The 25139-nt window shown below is 34.0% G+C and overlaps 1 protein-coding gene across 12 annotated transcripts in view; it reads left to right on the forward strand.

Moving 5' to 3' along the window:
• Ankrd28 (ankyrin repeat domain 28) overlaps positions 1 to 25139 on the forward strand; it is a 167058-nt gene that overhangs the window by 100595 nt on the left and 41324 nt on the right. For 11 of the 12 annotated variants that reach the window (XM_048801044.1, XM_048801045.1, XM_048801047.1 and 8 more), the window contains 8 exons: positions 2743 to 2885; positions 6309 to 6521; positions 14033 to 14111; positions 15502 to 15616; positions 16937 to 17019; positions 18945 to 19008; positions 21209 to 21277; positions 23554 to 23694. In XM_048801044.1, the coding sequence (XP_048657001.1) occupies positions 2743 to 2885; positions 6309 to 6521; positions 14033 to 14111; positions 15502 to 15616; positions 16937 to 17019; positions 18945 to 19008; positions 21209 to 21277; positions 23554 to 23694 (907 nt within the window). Of the gene's footprint in view, positions 1 to 2742; positions 2886 to 6308; positions 6522 to 14032; positions 14112 to 15501; positions 15621 to 16936; positions 17020 to 18944; positions 19009 to 21208; positions 21278 to 23553; positions 23695 to 25139 lie in introns of those variants that run through there. The other variant, XM_015494375.2, reaches the window with a different exon arrangement.

Consider the following 25139-nt stretch of genomic DNA (forward strand, 5'->3'; position numbering starts at 1 on the left):
ATACTTCTAAGGTCTAGCAAAGTCCATTGTCTGTAAAATACCCAAAAGCAGAAGAATCCATGCTGAATTGCAATTCTGAAATTTTAGTATAGGTGCAAAGAATGATTAAAAATGAAGATTAACATTTTTGTTACATGTCACTATTTTGATAGCCAGAATAGGTATGGTAGCAAACTCCCATAATCCTGGTGACTCTGGAGCCTGAGACAGGAGACTCACAAGTTGAAGTTTAGCAAGGCACTAAGAAACTTAGTGATACCCTTTCTCAAAATTAGATAGATAGATAGATAGATAAAATATTTTGATAGCCAGAGGCTGAAAACTTAGTGTTTCATACCAAAAGTATGTGCCTTTAGATATGTAATGGATAATTTTTTTTTTTGAGGTACAAAATGCAGAAGCAAGCCTTCTGTGGCATACTAAAATTTCTTCCTCACACCTGATAGTTTTCTACTTTAAGTCTTGGAAACTTTCTTGAATATTCTGTTGTAGTTTATTTTTCAAGATGGTTTAGAAACAGTGCTGTGATTTAAAACTAATACTGTATATTTAAAAATTTACACATTAAATAGAATGCATCAGGCCTTTTACTCCTGAACGATTAGTCTTAACAGCTATTTGTATGAAATGGAAGGCCAGAGTAATTTTGTAGTTTCCTATAATTGAACTCCATAAATAGTTGATTATGTGTTTCTCAGGTTATCTAGCATAGCTTTGTGGTCACTGATATAGTATCATATTTTAGACCTTTCTATTATGGTTGAAAAAGGTAATTCAATGTTTCTTGGAAATCACTACATGTCTTGGTCCATTTTGTGCTACCATAACAATACCTGAGACTGGGTAATTTGTAATGAACAGAAATTTATTTCCTTACTGTTCTGGAGGCTGGAAGCCCAAGATCAAGGCATAGGCATCTGGTGTAGGCCGTGCCTCATCATAGCATGGTACAAGACATCACGCTGGTTAGAAGGGAGAGTTAAATTCAATGTTTATAACAAACCCATTCCCACACAAAATTATATCTTAACACTGTTGCATTAGATATTAAGTTTAAGTGCTGGGACACATTGAAACTATAGCCCTGGCCATTTAATTTTTGAGCATAAGCATTCAGATTTATAACTCTCCTTTCATTTGCAAGCATTGCACAAGATGACACATAGCTTCTAAAACTACTCTAGGCATATGGGATTAAAGAACTAAATAGTAAAAACAGGAAACTGCTGATGGGTCACCCATCTTAAAGACAAGCCTAAAGTGTAAACATTGTCACCTCTAGATTATGTCCAGAGAATCCATTGACATTAGTGTAAGAAGCCTGGTGTGGTGGTATATGCCTGTAATCTCGGCAGTTCCGTAAACTGAGGCAAGAGGATTGAAAACATGAGGCCAGCCTCAGCAAATTATCAAGATCCTAAGCACCTTAGCAAAATATCTTGTCTCAAAAAATAGCTGGGGTTGTAACTCAGTGGTAAAGAATCCCAGGGATCAATCCCCAGTTCCACCCTTCAAAAACATTACAGTAGATACTAGGGATTACATGTAATCTTGTGATTTATTTCTCACAGGCTTCCTTTCATCCACTGGTTGAGGTTCCCTAAATTTTCCATTAGGTCCCACCTCCTTATACTGTTATTGAAGTCTTTATCAGTATTCTCTAGCCCCAACCCTGACCCCAAATAAATTGCCATTTCTCTCCTCAATTTATGCTTGCTTCTGCCATCATCCTTCCTCAATCTTTTCAGTGTTTTCAGTACTTTTAGCCTTATCCAGGCATGTTCTGCCTCAAATCCTCTTACTATGGACTTTGATATTGAATAAATATTTCTTTTCTTTTTTGGGGGCTGTGAGTACCAGGGATTGAACTCAGGAGCACTCAACCACTGAGCCACATCCCAGCCCTTTTTATTTTTTGAGACAGGCTCTCACTGAGTTGCTTAGCACCTCATTTTTGCTGAGGCTGGCTTCGAACTTACAATCCTCTTGCCTCAGCCTCGCTCCTGAGCTGCTGGGATTATAGGCATGCTCCATCTTGCCCAGCTAATATTACTTGATTAGCAACTTGTTAACTTTTTTTTTCCTTCTTGAAGCAGTGCATAATTTAAATGAATATGAACTGTTTTTTTCCTCCTCCTTTCCCTGAAAATAAATTCTAACACAACCTGTTTTAGTTTTCTTGTCCATTCCTGAACAAAATTAAAATGTGGAAAATGTTCTTAATTCCTAAGGGAATTAAATTAAAGATGGTGTTTATTATTTTCTTCTGAAATCTATATACCATAATGTCTCATGGATGCCACTCAAAAAAGAGCTCTAGAAGCCAAATATGGTAGAACATACCTGTAATCCCAGCAACTTTGGAAGCTGAGATATGAGGATCACAAGTTCAAGGTCAGCCTCTGCAATTTAGCAAGGCCCTGACTCAGAATAAAAAAGGGCATGGCTGTATATCTGGAGTAGAGTGCCCCTGGGTTCAATCCCTTATACTGGGACTGAAAGGGTAGAGAACCCTATGGGAATTAAATTCTGGTCCTCAGCTTATCTTTCTATAAATTGACTTTTTTTTTTNTAATTCTGAAATCTTTTATTCTGTGCTTTTTCAAATTGTAACGAGATTGATTGTTGGTTATCATGCATTATGTGATGAATATGCATATTTGTCTTTCTTTAAATATATTCAGGATTATATTTAATATTTTATATATGCTCATCTCTATTTTTTCTTCAACACATTTCCAGGTCATATTGAAGTAGTGAAATTACTTGTGGCACATGGAGCTGAAGTGACATGCAAAGATAAGAAGTCTTATACGCCTCTTCATGCAGCATCTTCCAGTGGAATGATCAGTGTAGTCAAGTACCTTCTAGATCTTGGAGTAGATGTAGGTATATAGAGCAATATAAAATAATGGAGTATTTCATGAATTTTATTACACTGGCAAACACTTTCAGATTTAAAAATATTTCAGAAGCCAGGCTTGATGAATCATAGCTGTAATCCCAGTAACTCTGGAAGCTGAGACAGAAGGATTGCAACTTCAAGGCCAGCCTCAACAACTAAGCAAGGCCCTAAGCAACTTAGTGATACCCTGACTCCAAATTAAAAAGAGCTGGAGATGTGGTTCAGTGATAAAACAGCTCTGGGTTCATTCTCCAGTACCCCCCCAAAAAAAGATTTCTTACAATATTTGTCATTTAACCAAATGATTATAGTTCTTTAAACAGTGTATTAATTTATAATCAAGGTAATATGTCAAAGTATGGGAGGTAAAGTAAATCCCAAAGGTGATTTTCCAGAAGGTTTTCTTTCCATCACGTTTCAAACTCTGTAGCTCCATTTCCTCCAGTTTTGCATAAACCAGCAGGTCAGGCACACTTGGATTATGTGACTAGGTTATTATTAGTCTTATTCACTTAATTAGTCAGATATTCCCTTTTAAATGGCTGTCACAGAACCCATTATAGGATATCAGGTAGGCAGGAAGACAAGAGACTTCTTGCTCACCAAGTTTAAGTGTTGATTAATATATAATTCTCTTTTTTGAGGAAGGGGTACTGCTGTATCAGGGTATATTTAATTTCTAAACTGAGACAACTAATAGTACCTGTAGTTTTCACAAGTGATCCTTTAAACACATATTCTTTAGTCCAAATATGTTTACTCTTATTTTTTATATGGTTAAGACAAACGTGGTTGTTTTTCAAAGCAGCAAATTAGGAGGAAAGAGAAGGCAAGGATCTACTAAAAGGAGGCAGTTTTCAGCTGCAAAAAAAAAAAAAAAGTAAGTGATATCCTGGTTTGACACTACAGAGTTCATTCAGTGCAATAGAGCTGAAAGGTCTGCTAATTTAGGATATAGGGAAACACTTTGCTGAAAACAAGTAAGTATGGAAAATGTGGGATTCAGAAGAGGTTTATAAAACCAAACATATTTGTGGGCTCTTAGAGAGGGCAAAGTAGAGAAGTTCCATTTCAGCTCAATAGTTCTTAATAGCCCTGTTTCAACAGAGTAACTTAGTGTCTTAAAAGACCCTTAACACAAATAAAGGCAACATCATTTCTAATCACTTTTAAATTCATCCTAGCACAATTTAGAAGCTTATTTTATTGACAGTAAAACGAACATTTGTAAATTCTGGTGGCAGAATGTTCTTTAGAATAAATGGTCCAACTTGGGATCTTTTAGTGACATATGATCTCTTATTGCATGGTTTTTTTAGTTTCTTAGGAATACTGTAACAAATTACCCTGAATTAAAACTTTACCATGAATGAAACTAATCTCTAAAAATTCTAGGATATAGAAATCCTAATTCAAGGTTTCTGCAAAGTTAGTTCCTTTTGAAGGTTTTGAGAGTGGCAAAATCTACTCTGTTACTTTTTTATTCCTCCAGTTTCTATTACCAGTCATCTCATAAAAGAAAGTATCAAAATTATGACAAACTGGGGCCAACTACATGGTTAGAGGGATGTCTCTCTCTACGCAAGTCTGCCTTCACTTCTGACCAACCACAAGTGGTGGTGGGGCTTCTAGAAACATTGAGGTTTAAGGTGAATATAGTGGTACATGCCTGTAATCCTTGCAACTTGGGAGGCGGAGGCAGGAGAATCATGAGTTCATGTCCAGCCTAGGCAACTTAATGAAATTGTCTCAAAATAAAAAATAAAAAGGACTGGGATAGGCTCAATGGTAGAGTGCACCTGGGTTCAATTCCCAGTACCAGAAAATAAACAAACAGATAAATAAATGAAACCATTCAGTGACTAGGATGACACAAAAAAACTCAGTGAAAGTTATTACATTCACAATCATGGTTTATTATAGCAGGAAAGTACAAATTAAGAATAGCCAGAGGAAGGGAGACACATAGAACAAAGCTAAGGAGTTTTCTTAAGTTGTCGTCCTCATAGAGTCAGGATGCATTACTTTCCCAGCATCAGTTTATAACAACATACACAAAGTTTTGTCAACTAGGAAAGCTCATCTGAGCTTCATTTTCACAGGTGTTTTTGTTGTTGTTTTGGGGTTATTTTGGATGCTAAGGATTGAACCAAAGAATGCTTTATCACTGAGCCCATCCTTTTTATTATTAATTTAAAAAAAATATTTTATTTGGTTGTTGATGGACCCTTATTTATTTATATGTGGTGCTAAGAATCAAACACAGTGCCTCACACATGCACTCAACCACTGAACCACAACCCCAGCCCCTTTATTTTTAATTTTGAGACGGGGTCTCACTAAGTTGCCAAGGCTGGCCTCAAACTTGCAATCTTCCTGCCTTAGCCTCCTGAGTTGCTAGGACTACAGATGCATGCCAGTGCGTACACTAATTTCTAGTTTTTTAATGGGGCCCCATCATAAGCATGATTAATTTGTTGCCCAAGTGGTTGATTTTAGTCTCCAATTTTGCTGATACCTAATGACCCAAAACCCCCCACCCTGAATCACAGTGTTGGTTTAAATCTGGTATGATCGGCCCCTACCCTAGTATCAAGTGTCAAACCTATTCTGTTTCTTCAACCTAACCTGAGGTATGGGTTATGTCACAGATTATCTCCCTAAAGTCAAGGATAGACTAGATGTTTTTTCAATCAAGGTAAAACTTTACTACACAAAAGTTACATAAATGTTAAATTATTGCCCTATTTTATTTATTTGAAATGAATTGGTGGCGGTAGCCACCTGAGTTGGATGGATTATTTCTCATTATTGAGCATTCTTCTGCCTTTTGATAAAAATGTCAACATGTGAAACTGGAATGTATTTACAAGTCTATAACAAAAATGAATAGAATTTCATTTATTTTTAAAAATCCTGATCTCTGTTAGTAACCTTAGTCTTGTCACTGCAAAATGAAAAGCTGAAAATAACATGATACCGAACTGAATATACCTCAGTCTTCAGATTGTTAATTTTTTCATAATTATTGGAGTTAATTTCATATCAAGTCCCTAACTTTGAAGCCTTTTAAAAATAGATTATGCTTGTTTTCCTTCTCCTAAAAATATTCCTTTTGGAATCATTCAGTTTTGTCTTGATGTAGACATTTTATATGTATAGACATTGCCTATGTGAATTGCCTATCTCTAAATATACAGAATCCATTTAACACCAAAATACTTGTTATATTCATTATTTTAAAGGAATTTTAGCACTGTAGATTTCATCTGTATTTTTCCTTTTTTTTTTTTTTTTGCTTTAATAATTTGATGACAACCACATGAAAATTCCTAAAATAGTTCACAATAATGATAGTCATCAAGACTACTTTAACATTTGCACATTTTTTTCCTACCAATAGATGAATGAACCAAATGCCTATGGAAATACACCTCTTCATGTGGCCTGCTATAATGGACAAGATGTTGTTGTTAATGAACTTATAGACTGTGGTGCTAATGTAAATCAAAAGAATGAAAAAGGATTTACTCCTTTGCACTTTGCTGCTGCATCAACACATGGAGCACTGTGTTTAGAACTTTTAGTTGGCAATGGGGCTGATGTCAATATGAAGGTATGAAATAAAATCAGAATCTTTGAGGTATTTCATTTACTAAAACTATCTCTAGCAAATACCATTTAGCAATAAAAACTATCTACTAATAAACTCAAGAACATGGATGAATTTTTAATATATGCTGCCTAAGGTTAGGAATATATATACTGTTTCCATCTATGTAAGGTTCTAGAACACAGGAAATTCCATTTCTGTGGGGTTCCAGAAGCTGTAGTTAAAATATCAGAACAGTTGTTGCTTCTGAGTAGAGGGATCAACTGGGAAAGGGGCATGAAGAAACTTTATGGAATAATGGTAATGTTTTCTATTTTGACAGGATTTTGTATTATATAGATAAGCATTTATCAGAACTCATAAGGTGATAATTTAAGATTTGATACACTTTGTTGTATGGAAATTTTTTCTCAGAAGGAAGAAAAACCATAAATGTTGACTAGTGATACGCATATTGAGGTGTGTAGATGTGACACATAATGATGTCTGTGATTAACTTTAAAAAGCATCAAAGAATTAAATGGATGGATTGATAATGTGATAAAAAGACATAGTAAATGTTAGTGGCAAAATTCAGATGGTCCATATATGGAAATTTACACTACAATTCTTTGAGATTTTTCACAGTCTTGGGTGGCAGTATCTGTGTTTTACATACAAAGAATAGTTGGTTTTTGACTTTTTGGTCATGATCACGTTCGGTAACAAGCATTTGGATTTTATAAATTTGTCAAAATTTTAGAGCCAAAATATAATTTACTGTATTTATTATTAGTTACACATGACAGTACAATAATCTTGACAGTTCACACATTTGAATCAAATGGGGTATAATTTCTTATATTTCTGATTGTACAGAACCACCAAAAAAAAAAAAAAAAAGTCAACTCTTAATTTACTGTATTTAATTCTGTGAGAAAGCACATGCGACCAAGATTTTGAGCATCACTATTATATGGTACATAATCGTTTTAGATTTTTCCAAGGTACTCTCACTTGTTGCTTGCAGACTATATTTTGTATTAAGAAGAAAAGAAAACCACAGAACCATTTAAGATTATTAAAAATATTTAAGCTTAAAACATGGTTTACAGAAACCCATTTGTTGTGGCGCTTACCTATAATCCCAGCAACTAAGGAGGCTGAGGCAGAAGGATCGCAAGTTTGAGGCCAACCTAGGCAGTTTATTAAGACCCTATATCAAAAAAGAAAAATGTGATTTACGGGGAGTTTTACATAAGTGCAATTTTAGATCCTTTGCTAGGTATGATGGAAAATGTCTTTCAGACTACTGATAGGAAGGGAATCCATTTTTTTACCTAACTTCATTGAGGCCTTTAATGATGGCACTGACTCACTCAGATAGCTGTAGCATCATCAAGCCCACCTATAATTAGATCATTGCTTTACATTGTCTGTTCCCAGCAAATGGATAAAATTTATTCATATCACACCCAAGGAAGGAGAGGCATGAGGTATCAGTAAGAACTTCTATTATGCTTGGAGCTAAGCTATCTTTTAAAAAAAACAAACTAAGCTGGGCATGTTGGTACACAGCTGTGATCCCAGTGACTCTGGAGGCTGATGGATGAGGATTGCAAGTTCAAGCCAGCCTTAACAACTTAGATAGACCTTGTCTCAAAAAATTAAAAAGTAGCTCAATGGTAAAGAGCCCCAAGGTTCAGTCCCCAATACCAAAACAACAAAGAATAAAAAAGGAATAAACATTTAAGGCTTTCAGTTTTTGAACAAACCAATAAGTGACACCTTTTTAATAATTTAACTAATTACTCTAAAATGTTTTGATAAGTTTGAACAGCTTATTATAATTTGAACAATTCTTGGTTTTTTGAATAATTGAGGCCCAGAAAAATAGCTAAGCTTTTTAGAAAAGGAGAATTGGTTTTTTGCCGCAGTCTGGCTGGGCACAAAATAACCGAGCCGCCACGAGGCACTTGTAGGTTCAAACAGGAACTCCTTTATTTCCCGAACTCCTGGGAATGCCACCCACGCGCGGCTCTTCTAGGAACACCCCCAACTGGAAATCCCTCCTCTGGAACTTCACCAACCAATGCGAACTCCCCAGGAATCCCTGTAAGAACTCCTAGCTGGCGCCCCAGGTGGACAGCAGGGGTCTATATACAACTGAATACGCAGCTTAACTTAACCATTATCATCTCAATGGCTTGCTGGCGTCACCTCTCAACCACTTCCTTCTTCTGGCAAAAATGCCATGTCATCCCAGCTTGGCTGTGGCCCTCAACACTTCCCCTCGGCCGCACCCCAGCCCCCTCAAAGATCCAATAATTAGGTTATATCAAAAATTTTTAAAAATCTACATCATCTTAACATTCCTTAGAAACAAAGATTAAAACCAAATTTTGGTCTCTGTGGGACCTGTTTATGATTAAAATGGCTATAGTTAAAATCATCTTTCAGGTTGAACATTAAGTATCATGGAAATAATGGAGGCTTACCAGTATCATTAGGTATTATTCTTGTGCATGGAAGTGTGTGTGCGTGCGCACGTGCACACGCACACATGTGTGTAAGAGAAAGATAAATTGGGGATCAAACCCAGGTGTGCTTTACCACTGAGCTACATCCTCAGCCCTTTTTAAATTCCTTAATTTTGAGATAGGGTCATGCTAAGTTGCCAGGGTTAGCCTTGAACTTGTGTTCCTCCTGCCTTAGTCTCCTGAGTTGCTGGGTTTGCAGGCTTTTCCACTATGCCCAGCTATTATACATTTTTCTATTACATGGTGCTGTCTTTAAATAACAAAGATTAGGCTTCCTGATTTATACACTGACATTTAGGAATGAATATTTAGTATAATTTGATAATGAATCATTGGGTTCATATTACAGTCTACATAGTTTAGTTTAGTATCTGTGATTACATTAAGTGTATATTTTCTTTTGAAATTTGCAATTTGAGTGTCAGTGCCATAAGAGGCCAAGTTATGAAATACTCATAACAATGGTCCTATTTGAAGTTATGTCCTTCATGAATTTGAAAATTCATACATGACAGGGAATTTTTTAGCAAAGGGTTAAGATTTATCCTTTAAGTAAATCTGAATGCAACAGCCTATGATGTTAATTTAGAAACAGATTTTATAAAAGTTGCTTTAATCTCTCTGAAGGATGTGTGACATCCTACTAACTGTCCAGTTATTTTATTGCCAAGTTCCAATGAAACACATCTACCATGTTGATGACTTTCCTCTGACTCTGAAATTATACAGAAATTGTTGATAGCTCTCCATTTTCAACCAGAAAGAATAAGTATTCATTTCTGAAATCTGTATTTAACTGCATTTGTCAATTAGTATTTATTAAATCATTGATTGACTAAAAGGCCTTGTTCTTAATACCCACATTTTTTTTTTTGTAAGCACTAGGGTTTGAACCCAGTACCTCACAAATGCTAGGCTGCTAGGCAAGCACTCTTCCACTGAGGCTACATCCTCAGTCCTTTTATTTTTTTATTTTAAGACAAGTTCTCCTTTAGTTGCCCAGGCTAGCCTCAAACATGTGATCTTCCTGCCTCAGCCTTCCATTTTTCTGAGATTATAGATTTGCACCTAGTTTAAAATTTTAAAGTTAAACTTTTAACCTAAAATATAAATTTTAAAATTAAATTTTCTAATGTTCATGTTCTCTTTTTTCCCCTCTTCATTTATTCTGTCCCTCCTACGCTAGTCTCCATATTGTTTTTTTTTCCTTAAGTTGTAGATCACTAAAAATTGTAATCATTTAATTTATAAAAATTCAGTTTCTAAGGTTTTAAGTCAGTTATTCTACAGAGTGGAAGAGGTAAATGAGTGGACTTTAAAAGGCAACATAGGTCTGGTTTTTATAAATTTGCTTAACATGAGCCCTTCTGCATTGATTGCTTTACTTATAAGCTCTCCTTTCCCCACCCACTCTGTTCTTTAAGAATAAAGTTGAGTCAGCTAAACGGAATACATCAAGTACTTCTTTTAATATTTAAACTTAAAAATTGTAAAATGTGTGGCCTTTTGTTATTACTGGGTTTTGGTCATATTCAATATCAACTCTTAAAATGTTTGTGGGTCTTTCTATTTATTTGCTTTGAGGGGTTAAGTAAAACTCCATGTTGCTTCTTCAGTACAGAGAGAAATAAATATGCCTTCCTAACATGTTAAGGCAGACTTCTTATTTGGTAATGCAAAGCTCTTCTTCCTTTGTATATTTAGAATACTTTTTATGATCAGTATGCACAAAGTAAAAATATTACTCAAATGGTGCCTGTAGGCTTACAATAAAGGACTCTACCACTTACTAGATCAGAGACTTGGTTGAGTCCTTTAACCTCAGGGCCTAGTTTACTTTTTCTATAAAATAGGATCAATGGTATCTTTCTAATAGGATTGTGAGGATTAAATGACTGATTTTATATGTATATCTAAGTGTTTTAAAATTGACCTGAAATATACTGATTACTATGTGTATAAATGTTAACTAGTGAGATCATCCCAATTTCATCATTTTATGAATCCTAGGTTTGTTTTAAAATATTTATTTTTATTAGTTGTACACAATCCCTTTATTTTTATTTATTTATTTTTATGTGGTGCTGAGAATCAAACCCAGGGCCTTGCAAGCACCAGGTGAATGCTCTACCACTGAGCCACAATCCCAGCCCTGAATCCTAGTTTTTATTAGAAGTCTTTCTTTGGGGCTGTGGGGATGTGGCTCAAGCGGTAACGCTCTCGCCTGGCATGCAACGGTCGCTGGGTTCGATCCTCAGCACCACATAAAAATAAAGTTGTTGTGTCCACTGAAAAGTGAAAAATAAATATTAAAAAAAAAAAAAAAGAAGTCTTTCTTTGTTTGGTGTTGTTTTTGTTTTTTGTGGGAACCAAAGCTGTAGAGCTAGTATCCTATGCCTATAATCATGCCTATAATCTCGGTGGCTAGGGAGACTGAGACAATAGGATTGCAAGTTCAAGGCCACCCTGTGCAACTCAGCAAGGCCCTGTACAACTTCTAAGACCCTGTCTCAAAATAAAAAGTAAAGAGGATTAGGGATGTGGCTTAGTGGTAAAGTACCTCTAGGTTTAATCCCCAGTACTTCCCTCTCTCTCTTTCTCACATATATACACACACCCCAAATAAAAAGACTGTAGATAAAATTGGCAACATAGGAAACATTTTCAAATAATGAATTAGAATTATTTTATTAAAATGGTTTTGTTTTTTGGTTGTTGTTCTGCGGTTTTTGTTTGTTTGTTTTGTTTTTTCCTGACTGAAAGAATAACAACTGGGGGGCTGCTGTTATAGCCCAATGGTAGAGCTCAGTGGTGAGCTCAGCACCACATAAAAATAAATAAAGATATTGTGTCCATCTATAGCTTAAAAATTAAAATTTTTAAAAAAACTGACATACTTTAAAACATCAAGTAAATTGGGGTACAACGGATTATGCCTATAATCCCAGCAATGCAGACAGCTGAAGCAAGAGGATTGCAAATTCAAAGCCAGCCTTGGAAACTTAGTGACACCCTATCTCAAAAGAAAAAATGTAAAAGGGATGTGGAGGAAGTAGCTCAGTGGTAGAGGCCTTCCGAGTTCAATCTCTATTACCCGAAAGAAAAAGAAAAAAGCTTGAAGTAAAAATGATAATTTTATATTAAAATAAGCATTTATAGTATGTATGGTATATGAAGTTTTCCAAAAAGTATCATATTTACTCTGAACAACAGATCTATGATGTATAGATGTTAGTTATTATCTTCATTTTCAGTTGAGGAAGTGAAGTCTCTAGTAGGAAACTTGTCCAAATTTTTGCTTATGGCAAGTAGCAATGCAAGCATGTATCCTCTCTCCCTCATCCCTTTTCAAATTTCCTCCAGGGTTGAAAATTTTTTTAAGATTACTTGGTTTTAAGATTACTTGGATCACTTGCTTGTGTATGTGAAAATTTTATATAAAATTATGGACTTGGGCTGGGTTGTGGCTTGCCTAGCAATTGGTGAAGCACTGGGTTTGATTCTCAGCACCACATATAAATAAATAAAAATAAAGGTCCATCAACAACTAAAAATTTTTTTTTTAATTATAAACTAAAACACCTAGGTTTATGTATTTATGATGTGCTTTCGTAATAGTCCACATGGCATGAGGCTTTCTTGAGGTCTCCATTATAATGGTGTTAGTATAAACCTAGGGCTCTTGTCACATTTCAGTTTCAGTATGTACACAATCATATAATATGCTGGGTATTGCTCAGCAGTTAGAACTACAACACAGTTTCTTTTCTTTGTATGTTTTTATTAATCAAAAGATTTTGTTTATTTATTTATTTTTTTGGTACCAGGCATTGAACCTAGGGGTGCTTAACCACTGAGCCACATCCCCAGCCCTTCTTTATTTTTTATTTTGAGACAGATCTTGTGAAGTTGCTTAGTGCCTTGATAAATTGCTAAGGCTGGCTTTAAACTAGTAATTGTCCTACGTCAGTCTCCCAAGCAGCTAGGATTACGGGCATATGCCACTGCACCCAGCCAACCTAAAAGTTTTAGGGGGAAAAAAGAAATTACCTAACTCTGAAGAAAAGTTATTACCTACATCAGGGATTATTTTTCTTCATATTGAGAATGCCTTTAGAAGTTCTACAGTGTTCATAATGCACTTGAATCTAATGTATGAAATATGATATGTCAAGAGCTTTGTAATGTTTTGAACAACCAATAAAAAAAAAATAGAATTTCTACAGTATATAAATGTGCAACCAGTTTAACATATTAAGTGATTTGAGAAAATGATTAACAATGTTGATTACAAATAATTATAAACAAATTATTATATATAGTTTTTTAAATGATTTATAGTATCCAAGTTTAATTCCAATATTCACTTTTCCTTTGTCAAGACCCTCCTGCAAACTAGACATGGTGGCACACATCTGTTATCCTAGTGACTTGGGAGGCTGACATAGGAGGATCATGAGTTCAATGCCAGCCTTGACAGTATAGCAAGACCTTGCCTCAAAATAAAAAACAAAAGGGCCTGTTAAGTGGTGGAGTACCTCTTGGTTTAATCCCCAGTGTGTCAAAAATGATAGGGCTTAGGATTTCATAGAATGAAAGCATTGGAACTGTATGAAATTTTGAGTCTTAAACTTAGGAAACACATCTTGATTGTGTCATTCATGGTTATGTGCCTCAGTTTCCTCACCTATGGAGTAAGATTAATATTAAGATCAGATCATATGGACCATACAGAGTTTTTTATAAACTGTGATTATGGAGTTTTTTGTACATTTGTATAGTATGATATTCATGCTTAAAAAATTAGTTCATAATTTTGAACAGAATAGCTATTTTTATCTCCATAGGCTTCAACTAAACTTAATGCTTGAGAAATAGTTGTAGAAGATGAAAATGAGGATATTCAAAATAAAACTAAACATTACATATTCTAATAGTATTTTTTAATATAATAATAGTAATTTTTAAAAATTGTTTTTTGTTCAATCATTTCAGAGTAAAGATGGGAAAACCCCTCTGCACATGACTGCCCTCCACGGTAGATTCTCCAGATCACAAACCATTATCCAGAGTGGTAAAAAGTATTTCTGTTTGTTTTTTATTTCTTTATTTTAGTAAAAACATCCACAAAATGAGTGGTATTAATTGTTGTAATCCATAAATTTTTAATATTTGACTTCAGATCTCTTAAAAAATCAAGTTATAGAGTATAAAATGCTATGCATGTGTATCTTTCAGAATTTTAATTTTCTATTTATACATTTTCCATAGCAGTTAGTTTTCATTTTTTTTTTTTTTAATCAACATTGCTTGGTAGAAAACTGCCTTTTCCATTACAAGTATTATATATATTAACATATTTTTTTTTTTTTGCCTTTTGAATATTTTAAATTTTTAGAATTTTAGTTGATTTTTATGAACTTCTTTCATTTTGTGTTTGACTTTATTATTAGGCAAGCTAAACTTTCAAATAAAAAACTTTTAGGTATGTTTAAGTCATTATTTCACAAACCATGTTTGAAGGAGCTGTTTAATAGTCCTCAAGATAGAATAAGTACTATAGGTTTTGCTTGTTTTTCTGCTTTTTTATTTTTGGTACTGGGTATTGAACCCAGGGGTATTCTACCACAGAGCTACATCCTCAGCTCTTTTTTTAACTTTTTGAGTCAGAGTCTGGCTAAATTGCTGAGACTGGCCTCAAAGTTGCAGTCCCCCTGCCTCAGCTTCTTAAATTGATAAGATTACAGGTACACACACTCAGCTGGTACTATAGTTTTGTAGGTAAAAACTAGGAACAAATTCATAATCAAATAATTTTTCGAGCAGTATATACAATCTTCTTAATGGTGCAGAATGTGCACATTGAAGCTATGAAAAATTTTGCTCTAAAGAAGTGTGCTTGATTTTGTTCTAGCATAATGGTTTTTAAATTTTGCTAGACCCTTGAAGTCTTTTGTCAATTTTAAGTATATTAAAATCTTTTTTTTTCTTTTAATAAACAGTACTGTAGATTGAATCCAGGATATTGCACATGCTAGACAAGTATACGACTACTAGGCTACACCTAGCCCTTTATTTTTATTTTTATTTTTATTTTATTTTATGATTTTGAGAAAGATTTTTACTGAGTTGCCCAGGCTGACCTCAAACTTGTGATCTTCATGCGTTGGCCTCCCAAGTAGCTGGATAGCTGAGTTACAGGTGTGTACCACCATGCTTGGCTTTAAAGTATATTAAAATTTTATGCTCAATTTACAAAACTGCTTCAGCCATAAAACCTGTAACCCCAACTTCCTGACCCAGTAAGTATGGTATGAATAAAATTTAGTTAGAAGTGCTGTATCCATTAGTTTCTACTTAAGAGGTGTTTTATATTACATTGCACGTAATAAGTTGGACTTGATCTTTATATAGTCCAGGGTCTGACATTGTGCCTTTTTTTTTTTTTTTTTTTTTTTTAACAGGAGCTGTAATTGACTGTGAAGATAAGAATGGAAACACCCCTTTGCACATAGCAGCACGTTATGGCCACGAGCTGCTGATCAACACTCTTATCACAAGTGGTGCTGACACTGCAAAGTAAGTAGTACTTACAGAGGTGTTGATAGCTATCACAGGGAAATACAAAAGGAGGGTGAAGTATAGTTTTCTAAATACTTCAGATGGAAATGTAGATTTTTGTCCTCAGTATTATACTTGAATTTTTCCTTATCCTTTTTATTGCCAGTATGGTATATAAATGTATAAATATAATTTTCTTGTCAAATCAAGGTAGCATATTTTTTTTTTACATATTTTACATTTCTTTTTCAAACATAACTAATTGCAATTTTGATCAGAGATTTAATTTTTGAGATCTTTATTTTTAGTGTGGAAGTATTTAAGAGACTTGGGGGGGAAAAGTTAACAGGTGTGGTGGCACACATCTATAATCCCAGGGACTTGGGAGTCTGACAAAATTGTACACACTTTTTGTTTTCATCCAAATACTATCTAGATGATTGTTTTCAGACTGTTATGCAGAGCTCATGGATTCCTTGGTTGCTACTACAGTGTGTCCCCTGCTTCCCACTTTAGTTAGATCAGTTCACTTTTATTTATTTTACATAATAAGGTTTCCTGTGAAATTTTACTTGAAAGATGAGATCTTTTGTATGGACCTTGCAGAAATGAATATTGTACTTAAATTAGTGTTTATTATTTCTGTGTATCACATTTATCTATTCCTTAAGAAATTTTCTATCTTCTATACATTTATAAATGGCATGCTGTACATATCTACTGTACATCTTTTTTGCAACTTTTATAAAAAATTCACATTGACTTACTGTGTAAGATATAAATTTGGAGCTGATTGATGTCTCTACCAGTAGCTCTAGTTCTTTTATTTTTGTGGTATTTAATTATTATATGAATGTTTCACACTTTATCCTCCTTACTTGCAAACATAATTTGCTTCCTACTTTTTACTTTTAATAAGTGTGATGAACATTCTTGAACATCTTGCCTTGTGGGAATGGTTTTAAATGGTAGGGCAAAAATGGGAGTTAGTTTTGCTCCCTAAGCTAAAGTCCAGAGACATTTTTGGTTGAGAAGGAAGGTGTTACATCTAGTAAGTATAACCCAGGAACGCTGGTGAACATTCTGAACGTAAAATGTATACTCCAACAATGATAAAGTTTGTAATGACAATAGTGCTGAGGTTAAAAAACCTACTCTAGGAAAAATATAACTATGTGGTAAATTCTACCTATTTTCACACTCTGACCATATTATTCTCCAAAGTCTGGGGAGTTTTGACTCATCTGGTATCTTTTATTTAAGTAGTCTGTATGTAATTTATTTAAATGATTATATTTTTCTTGTGTTGTAATTAATGTATTATTCTGTTAACTTTAGGCGTGGCATACATGGAATGTTCCCCCTTCACTTGGCAGCCTTAAGTGGTTTTTCAGATTGCTGCAGGAAACTTCTTTCTTCAGGTAAATGGAGCCTTCACAGACCAATTCTTTTATTTTTCTGTGGGTTTTTTCCCTCCCTTCCTAGTGTTAAGACAATGTCTTTATCTTTTTTTTTTAATTACTTATAAATAGATCCAAGTATAGATTACTCATTAATACCTCTTAGATGTTTGACTGTTCAGTTTTTTTGTTTGTTTTTTTGGTGCATTATAATTATACATAATAGAGGAATTCATTGTTCCATATTCATACATGCACATAACATAATTTGATCAGTCGTAGTTCCCAGTACCTTCCCTTTGCTGCTCCTCTTCTTTGCCCCATTTTCTTGCTCTACTGACCTTCTTTCTAGTAGTAGTAGTAGTACTTGTAACAGTACCAATATTAATATTCTTACTTCAATTAGTGTATTATAGTTTTATATAGATGTGTACATACACAGAATTCATTTTGTTATATTCATACATAAACATAGTATAATTTTAAAACTTGATTTTTCTCATCAGCTAGAGAAAATATTTTATTTTTATAATTGTTTCCTCTTCTTTTTTAGCTGGAGTGGGGTATGGGATATTTTTAGATATTTCTTCTGTTCATTAGATGGCAGTCTTCTTGGATTGTCCTTTAATAACTGGAAGCAAAAAATCTTTATTTGTATGTCTTATTGGTCTTGACTTCCATTTCAAGAAACAAGTATGTTCTGTGATCTGATGAAATTATTTATGCAGTATATAATTAGTAGTTTAAATTCTAATAGTCTGTTTGAAACAAAACAGGATCTGGGTGCTATGTCTTACGCATGTAATACCAGCTTCTCGGGAGGCTGAGGCAGGAGGATCACAAGTTCAAGGCCAGCTTGGGCAACTTTAGTGAGACCCTGTATCAAAAAGGAAAAAACAAAACCAAGATGATAGATTTCTAAGTTATTACTACCAATTTATGATTCTTATTAAGTGCTTTCAATTATTAAATACATAATGATAATAAAATACTAAATAGTATCTCTTAGCAGTAATAATGTACAGGTAACAAACACTTATTGCTCTTTGAAAAAGCCTTATGATTTCCCCTTTAAAGAATATAGTTCGGGCCTGGGGTTATGGCTCAGTGGTAGAGCATTTACCTAGCATGTGCGAGGCCCTGGGTTCGATCCTCAGCACCACATGAAAATAAATAAATAAAATAAAAGGTATTGTGTCCAACTACAACTAAAAAATAAGTATTAAAAAAAAAGAATATAGTTCAATATATTTTAGTATGTTGGATAACCATCATAACAAGCCATTTTTAAAAATCTTCAATCCCTTGTTAAAAATAAAAAAGGAACATTAGCAATTATTCTCCATTTTTGCCCTCCCCTATCCCTAAGTAACCACTAATCTACTTTCTATGTCTTTATTTATTTATTTATTTATTTTTATTTTTCATTGTGGGTCTTTCTATGTCTTTAAATTTGCCCATTTTAAATAGTTCATAGAATGGAATCACTGTGTTCATAAGGATCATCTTTGTGTCATTATCAGTATCTTTTTATTGCTGAATAATATTCCATGGTATCCTGTGGCCTTTTTAGAAGTCTGAGTTGTTTGTTTGAGATAGGATCTTGCTAAATAGCCAAGGCTGACCTCAAACTTCTGAAAAGTGATCCTCCTGCCTCAGTCTCCTACATAGCTAGGAGACTAACAGTTCATGACACCATGCCTGGTATGGCCTTTTAAAAAGAACACTCTAATATTTGTTTTGAAACACCAATCTAATACTGGTAAATTTTTTTTTGTAATATTGTACATTATTAAAAATATTTTCATTCATTTGTTCATATTCAGAACTCATAGTTTTTATTTAGGATTGGAGGAAAAGTTATGATTCTTGACATTTCTTGATATAATACTTTAAAGTAACACATCTATAATATTATATAATCGATAAGACATACATTCTTACAGGATTTGAAATCGATACCCCAGATGATTTTGGCAGGACTTGTCTACATGCAGCTGCAGCTGGAGGGTATGTAAATACTATTTTTATTTCTTTAAAAAAAAATAGGAGGGGAGGCTGGGAGTATATATAATATAGCTCAGTAGTAGAGCACATGCTTCTTGGAATGTGTGAGGTCCTAGGTTTGATCCCCAGCACAATGACAATGACAAAGAAAGCTGGTCATGGCAGTTTTTCTTGTTTTTGTTCCTCTTACTTATTTCTGGGTCACCAAAAAAATAAGAAAACGTAAAAGGAATGATTGGGGGGGAGTCCTGAGTGCAGTGGTACATGCATGTAATCCCATCAACTCTGGAGACCAAGGCAGGAGGATTTCAAGTTAAAGGTCAGCCTAGGAAATTTAGCAAGGTCCTATCTCAAAATAAAGAAAAGGGACTGAGGATTTAACAGTGGTGGAGTGCACCTAGATTCAGTCCCCAGTAACACACACACACACATATAAAGGAAGTCCAAAGTAGCAGAAATCACTTGCGCGCCCCCCACCCCCAATCCTCTCTTACCTAAGTCATAGATTTTAACTGGGGGAAGGAGAGAAAGCCAACAAAAGGAAGTATATATATATTTTTTTAAGTGAAAACAATTCCTGGATAAAAGAAGAAATGAATATAGTGATTCCTCAAGTAAAAAATGTCTTCTATAGTCAATGAGAACAACAAACCATTTAGAATGTTCTCTATAATACTAATGCTCGAGGCTGGGGATGTGGCTCAAGCGGTAGTGCGGCGTGCGGCCCGGGTTCGATCCTCAGCACCACATACAAACAAAGATGTTGTGTCCGCCAATAACTAAAAAATAAATATTAAAATTCTCTATCTCACTCTCTCTTTAAAAAAAAAAAAAACCTATGATGGAAATCAATGATGCTTTAGATTAAAAAAAAAAGAATGGCAGTTTAAAAAAAAATACTAATGCTTTTCAGATACTTTTTAAACCATATCTTAAGGGAAAAAATGTTGGTGGTGTTTATGTCTTGATACTACTGGGAAAGGAAAATTTTGAGATTGGAGATTTTGGACTGTTTTAAAATAGCTTATGGGGAAACAAGGCAGTTGGTTCTGTTGAATGACAAACTTCAGTTAAAACCCTTAAGTCTCTGAAAGCATGTTGCTAATCTGATGCTTCTTTAGATACGTGATAAGCTACTTTTAATTTGTGATTGTTAGAAGGACATTTTGCAAGAACTTTATTTCCAATGATAAGTCCTTAAAAATTTCCAGAGACTTCAGAAGACAAGTGTGCTCTAAATCAAGAATACCACAATCCATAAATGGATTGTGAGAATGTGACTGACTCCCTTATTCTTTTGTGGTCTCCAGAGAATGGTATGGTTAAAAGCTAATTTCCATGTAACTTGCCCTCAGAGAGAGGACCAACAGACTTGTCTGATTATTTGGCAGTTACAGTTTTCAACTTAATTGATGTTCAAAATTATAAAAATTAAATTTCAGGAATACCCATGAGTATTATGTTTTCTCCTGTTATTTTAATTGAGGCATCTAAGTAAGCATTAATGGTATAGGAGAAGAGACCTGGGGTTGTGGCTCAGGGGTACAGCGTTTGCCTACCATGTGTGAGGCCCTGAGTTTGATCCTCAGCACCACATAAAAGTAAATAAATAAAGGTATAATGTCCATCTACAACTGAAAAAAAAAATTTAAAAAAAAATAGTATAGGAGAAGATAATGGAGAACTGACTTGGGTATGTTTTTAAAGTTTTTTGGTTTTTTAATCTATTTAAATTTAGTATTGAAAACCACTTAAATTTAAACCATTTAATTACAAGCATATGGTTTCCTAAAATTTCCTTAGGCCCTCTTTTACAAATGTGCTCTTCCTTCTAAACAATGATATGAGTCATTTGTTATTTTCTGTGAATGTACCAGTATTTATATACATAATTTCTTAAATTTTAGATAAGATGAATTCTAATGTTTTATTCTTCACAGAATGTAAATCATGCTATTTTTTTCATATTTATCCTCATTTAAAAATTTTTATTTAGGGCTGGGGATGTGGCTCAAGTGGTAGCGTGCTCGCCTAGCATGTGTGAGGCACTGGGTTCGATTCTCAGCACCGCATAAAAATAAAATAAAGACATTGTGTCCACCTTAAAAAATAAATAAATAAATACGAATAAAAATTCTTATTTAAACTTACCAATGTTACTGCAAAATCTCTGACAATTAAGTTTTTTTCTTTTACCTAATAGGAATTTGGAGTGCCTAAACCTCCTGCTGAATACTGGTGCAGATTTCAACAAAAAGGACAAATTTGGGAGGTAGGTCATGTTATATAGTTTCTCTGTAGAAACTGATTTTATTTACTTAACGATTTGCTTTACCTTCTAATTGATTTCTAAAAATTAACAATTCAGAGGTGGACATAGTGGCACATGCCTGTTATCCCAGTGACTCAGGAAGCTAAAGCAGGAGGATCGCAAGTTCAAGGATGGCCTTAGCAACTTAATGAGGGCCTGTCTCAGAATTGTTAAAAAACCAAAAAGAAGACAGAATTAAAGATTCCATATCTTTGGCTTTGTGATCATGATTCATTGAGAGTCCTATCTAAAGTCAATATCTTCTAAATATTAGTTCTCATTCAGTCTCCTTCCACTTGGTCCCCTCCCAAAGCCCTAGAATACTAGCCACAGCCTTACCCTTGTAAGTAAGTGCTTTTTGATACCACTTCTCCCATAATTATGGCGATAAAAATTTTGATATTCCTTGGTACCTATGGTCCTTCAAGAAATTCATAGTACCTAGGATACAGTAACAATTCTTGTCGGAAATCATTCCCTTGTGAGACATCCTACTTGCTATTTCTGGTTACAAAGCACTATTAAAGAGAGGAAATAGGTTTCAAATATGTGTGTGTGTGAGTTTTCTTTCTCTTCTATGTAAATCTCATACACCCATTCACATATCCCACTGAGAATAATCTTCAGAAAGTTAGCTATGAAATGACCAGATTTCTTTGTTGTCATTCAACCAGTTTTCTTACTGTTCAGCCCCAGGCTTTACTGTAACTAGCATTTGTGGTAGTGATATTTGAAGCTACCATTGTATATTCCTGTCAAAGCACAGAATGTATTAAGACTCTACAGGAAAGAATTAATGGGTGGTATTTGTTTGAAAGATAGAAGTGGCATTATGAACAAAATTACGTGTCAACAGTTAAGAACTGTGCCTATCAAAGTCTGTGACAGGGAAGAGTGTGTATTAGAAGGAAATGTGCAAATATCAGTGCATGTGATTGGACCATTTCAGAAGAAAAGTAAAAATAATTATGTATGTAGGAAATAAAAAATGAATAGAAGAAAAAACTGCTTTGAATAACAAATTGATCTCATAAGCCTACTAATGGAAGGAACTAATGACCCACAAAATTATAATCATTTTGTTTGGCTTTGGAATACAATATTTTATAGTTAATTTGCTTTAATAATTATACTTTAATCTGTCTAAAATAATTTTATTGCATATCAAGTACTCTGTAGTATAAATAGCAGTGGGGACTTCTGAAGCAAATTCTGACCTTATAAGCTTTAAAGGAATTGAGGGTTAATTGCATTTTTAAATATATATCTATATAATGTACCATAGACAGAATAATATTTTACTAGGTAAAAATTGTACTGTGAAGACTAAACTGTACTTTACAATCATATTTCTTGGTTTGGGGGAGGGTAGTGAAATTATGGAATCATCAGTTTTGTGATCCTAAAATAGTTTACTCATGAATTTAGTAACATTCTCTTTCACTTTATTAACCACAAAGAAATAAACTACAGCTGGAAGCTAGTGGCACACGCCTGTAATCCCAGTCACTCAGGAGGCTGAGGCAGGAGGATTCTAAGTTTAAAGGCAGCCTCAGCAATTTAGCAAGGTGCTAAGCAACTCAGTGAGACCCTGTTTCTAAATAAAATACAAAAAGTACTGGGGATGTTACTCAGTGGTTAAACACCCCTTGGTTCAATTCCCGATGCCAAAAAAGGAATCAACTACAAATACTCAGTCTTTAGAAATTAAAACAGTACTCTAACTCTTCTGAGTAGTGAATAGTCTTCAAAATTGTCTTTATTGCATGAGAAGTCTGATACTACTACTATGTAGGCTTATCATGCAGTTGATATAATGGAGCATTCTTTATAATGCTTCTGTTTTTTTCTCTTATACTTTATTTCTCTACTGAGACTTGAGTAGAGACTTCTGCTTCTAATTTTTTTTGTTAGCAGTAGGAGAAGCTTTGTTAAAATGAAAGCTTTCCAGTTTCTGATCAGAATATGAAGATTATAATCCACTCAGGGGACTGGATTACAGCTGTTTAAGAACCATTGAATAACTGTTTTGATTATATTTTTTATACCAAAACATTCTCTACCACTTTGCTTTCTCCTCCTAGTTTTATGTCCTCTAAAAAGACTTGGTGTATATTAGAAGTCATTGAAAGGCCCATCATAAACACAGTGTTTATAAATGTAGAGTAAAAGTCAACTATGCTCTTGTTTACTAGTGTATGTCCCTGGCTTTTATCTTTTATTAACTTGACACACAGATCTCCACTGCACTATGCTGCTGCCAACTGCAATTACCAGTGCCTGTTTGCTCTTGTGGGATCAGGAGCAAGTGTGAATGACCTTGATGAAAGAGGCTGCACACCCCTACATTATGCAGCTACATCAGACACAGATGGCAAGTAAGTATCATGGGGTAAGAGTGAAAGATGATTATTTCTGTAAACTGGCTTCTTCCATGTGGAAGACTGTTTTTATTGCATATTTGTATTTCCTTTTTATATTGTTTTTGTTGTTGATTACCTTTCCCTGAGTCTTTAGTTTAAGAAATAAGTTTGATTTTATTATTATTCCTAAATCATAGTTATTACTACCTACTCAGCTCAGTAACCTGCCTTATTGACTAATGTGGTAAAAAAGATAAAGGTCCCTTCTTTTCTTCCTCAATAGTTTATAGTAAATAGTTATAGTAAAACAATAGTTTTAATGTCATTTTCATACTTTTTAGTTTATAGTAGTTTATAGTAAATAGTTATAGTAAAACAATAGTTTTAATATCACTTTCATACTTTTTCCATTTGAAAGGTTAAATTAGATGACAGAGTAAGTAAATGCTGGCCAAGAATGAATGAGAACAAAAGAATGAGTGATACATAAACTTCTATAAGCAATACTCAATTATCAGACCATTTTATATTACCTTAGTATAGTTTTTTCTTCTTGGAAGAAGTAAACTCATTGAAAACAGAAAAAAGCTCTTCAGTGTCTTTGGTATTCCCCATGCTATCTAAAGTCAGTGAAGAGTAAAAATAATGCTAGGAAAAGTAATGACTCCTTTGGAAAGATGTTTATAAACATACTTCCTGGAAGTTGCATTTAGCATAGAATTATTTCTTTGGCTTTTAATATTTACTTTCTATCCTCAAAAAACATAATTTGGGCCTGGGGTTGTGGCTCAGTGATAGAGAAGATAGACTGTAAATTAGAAAATACTTTGGTTTATTAATTTTGTAATTTCAGGGTTTGAATTATGTGCCTAGCACATGTAAGGCACTGGGTTCTTTTCTCAGCACCACATAAAAATAAGTAAGATAAAGGTATTGTGTCCATCTACAATTAAAAAAAATTTTTTTTTAAAGGCGTAATTTGGTGATACAATTCATAAATGTTTATTTTTGTGTTTTGTTTTTAGTTGGTTGGTTGGTTGGTTGGTTGGTGAAGGTACTAGGGATTAAACCCAGGACCTCATGCATGCTAGGCAAATACTTTATCAACTGAGCTGTAGTCAACCCTGACAAATGTTAGTTTCGTATATAAATTCTGTAACTAATTTCAAATCATTTCTGTAGTTAAGTTTTTGTTGTTGTTGGTTCTGTGGCTAAAATTCTAATCTTCACAGCATTAGTAAAATATACTTCTTATTTTCAGGAATATGTCATTTTAGACTATTTGATATATATGCAGAAAAGTTGTCAGAGATAGACTTTGGGAAGAGTATTTGAAGTATGTTTTTTGATAATAGCTATTTAAAGAAAATCTGTGATAAAGACTAAATTAGAAAATACTTTGGTTTATTAATTTTGTAATTTCAGTGTTTGAATTATAGCTATTTGTTGCTTTGTTTGTT

Source organism: Marmota marmota, unplaced genomic scaffold (genome assembly GCF_001458135.2).
Source record: "Marmota marmota marmota unplaced genomic scaffold, marMar, whole genome shotgun sequence".
NCBI lineage: Eukaryota > Metazoa > Chordata > Mammalia > Rodentia > Sciuridae > Marmota > Marmota marmota.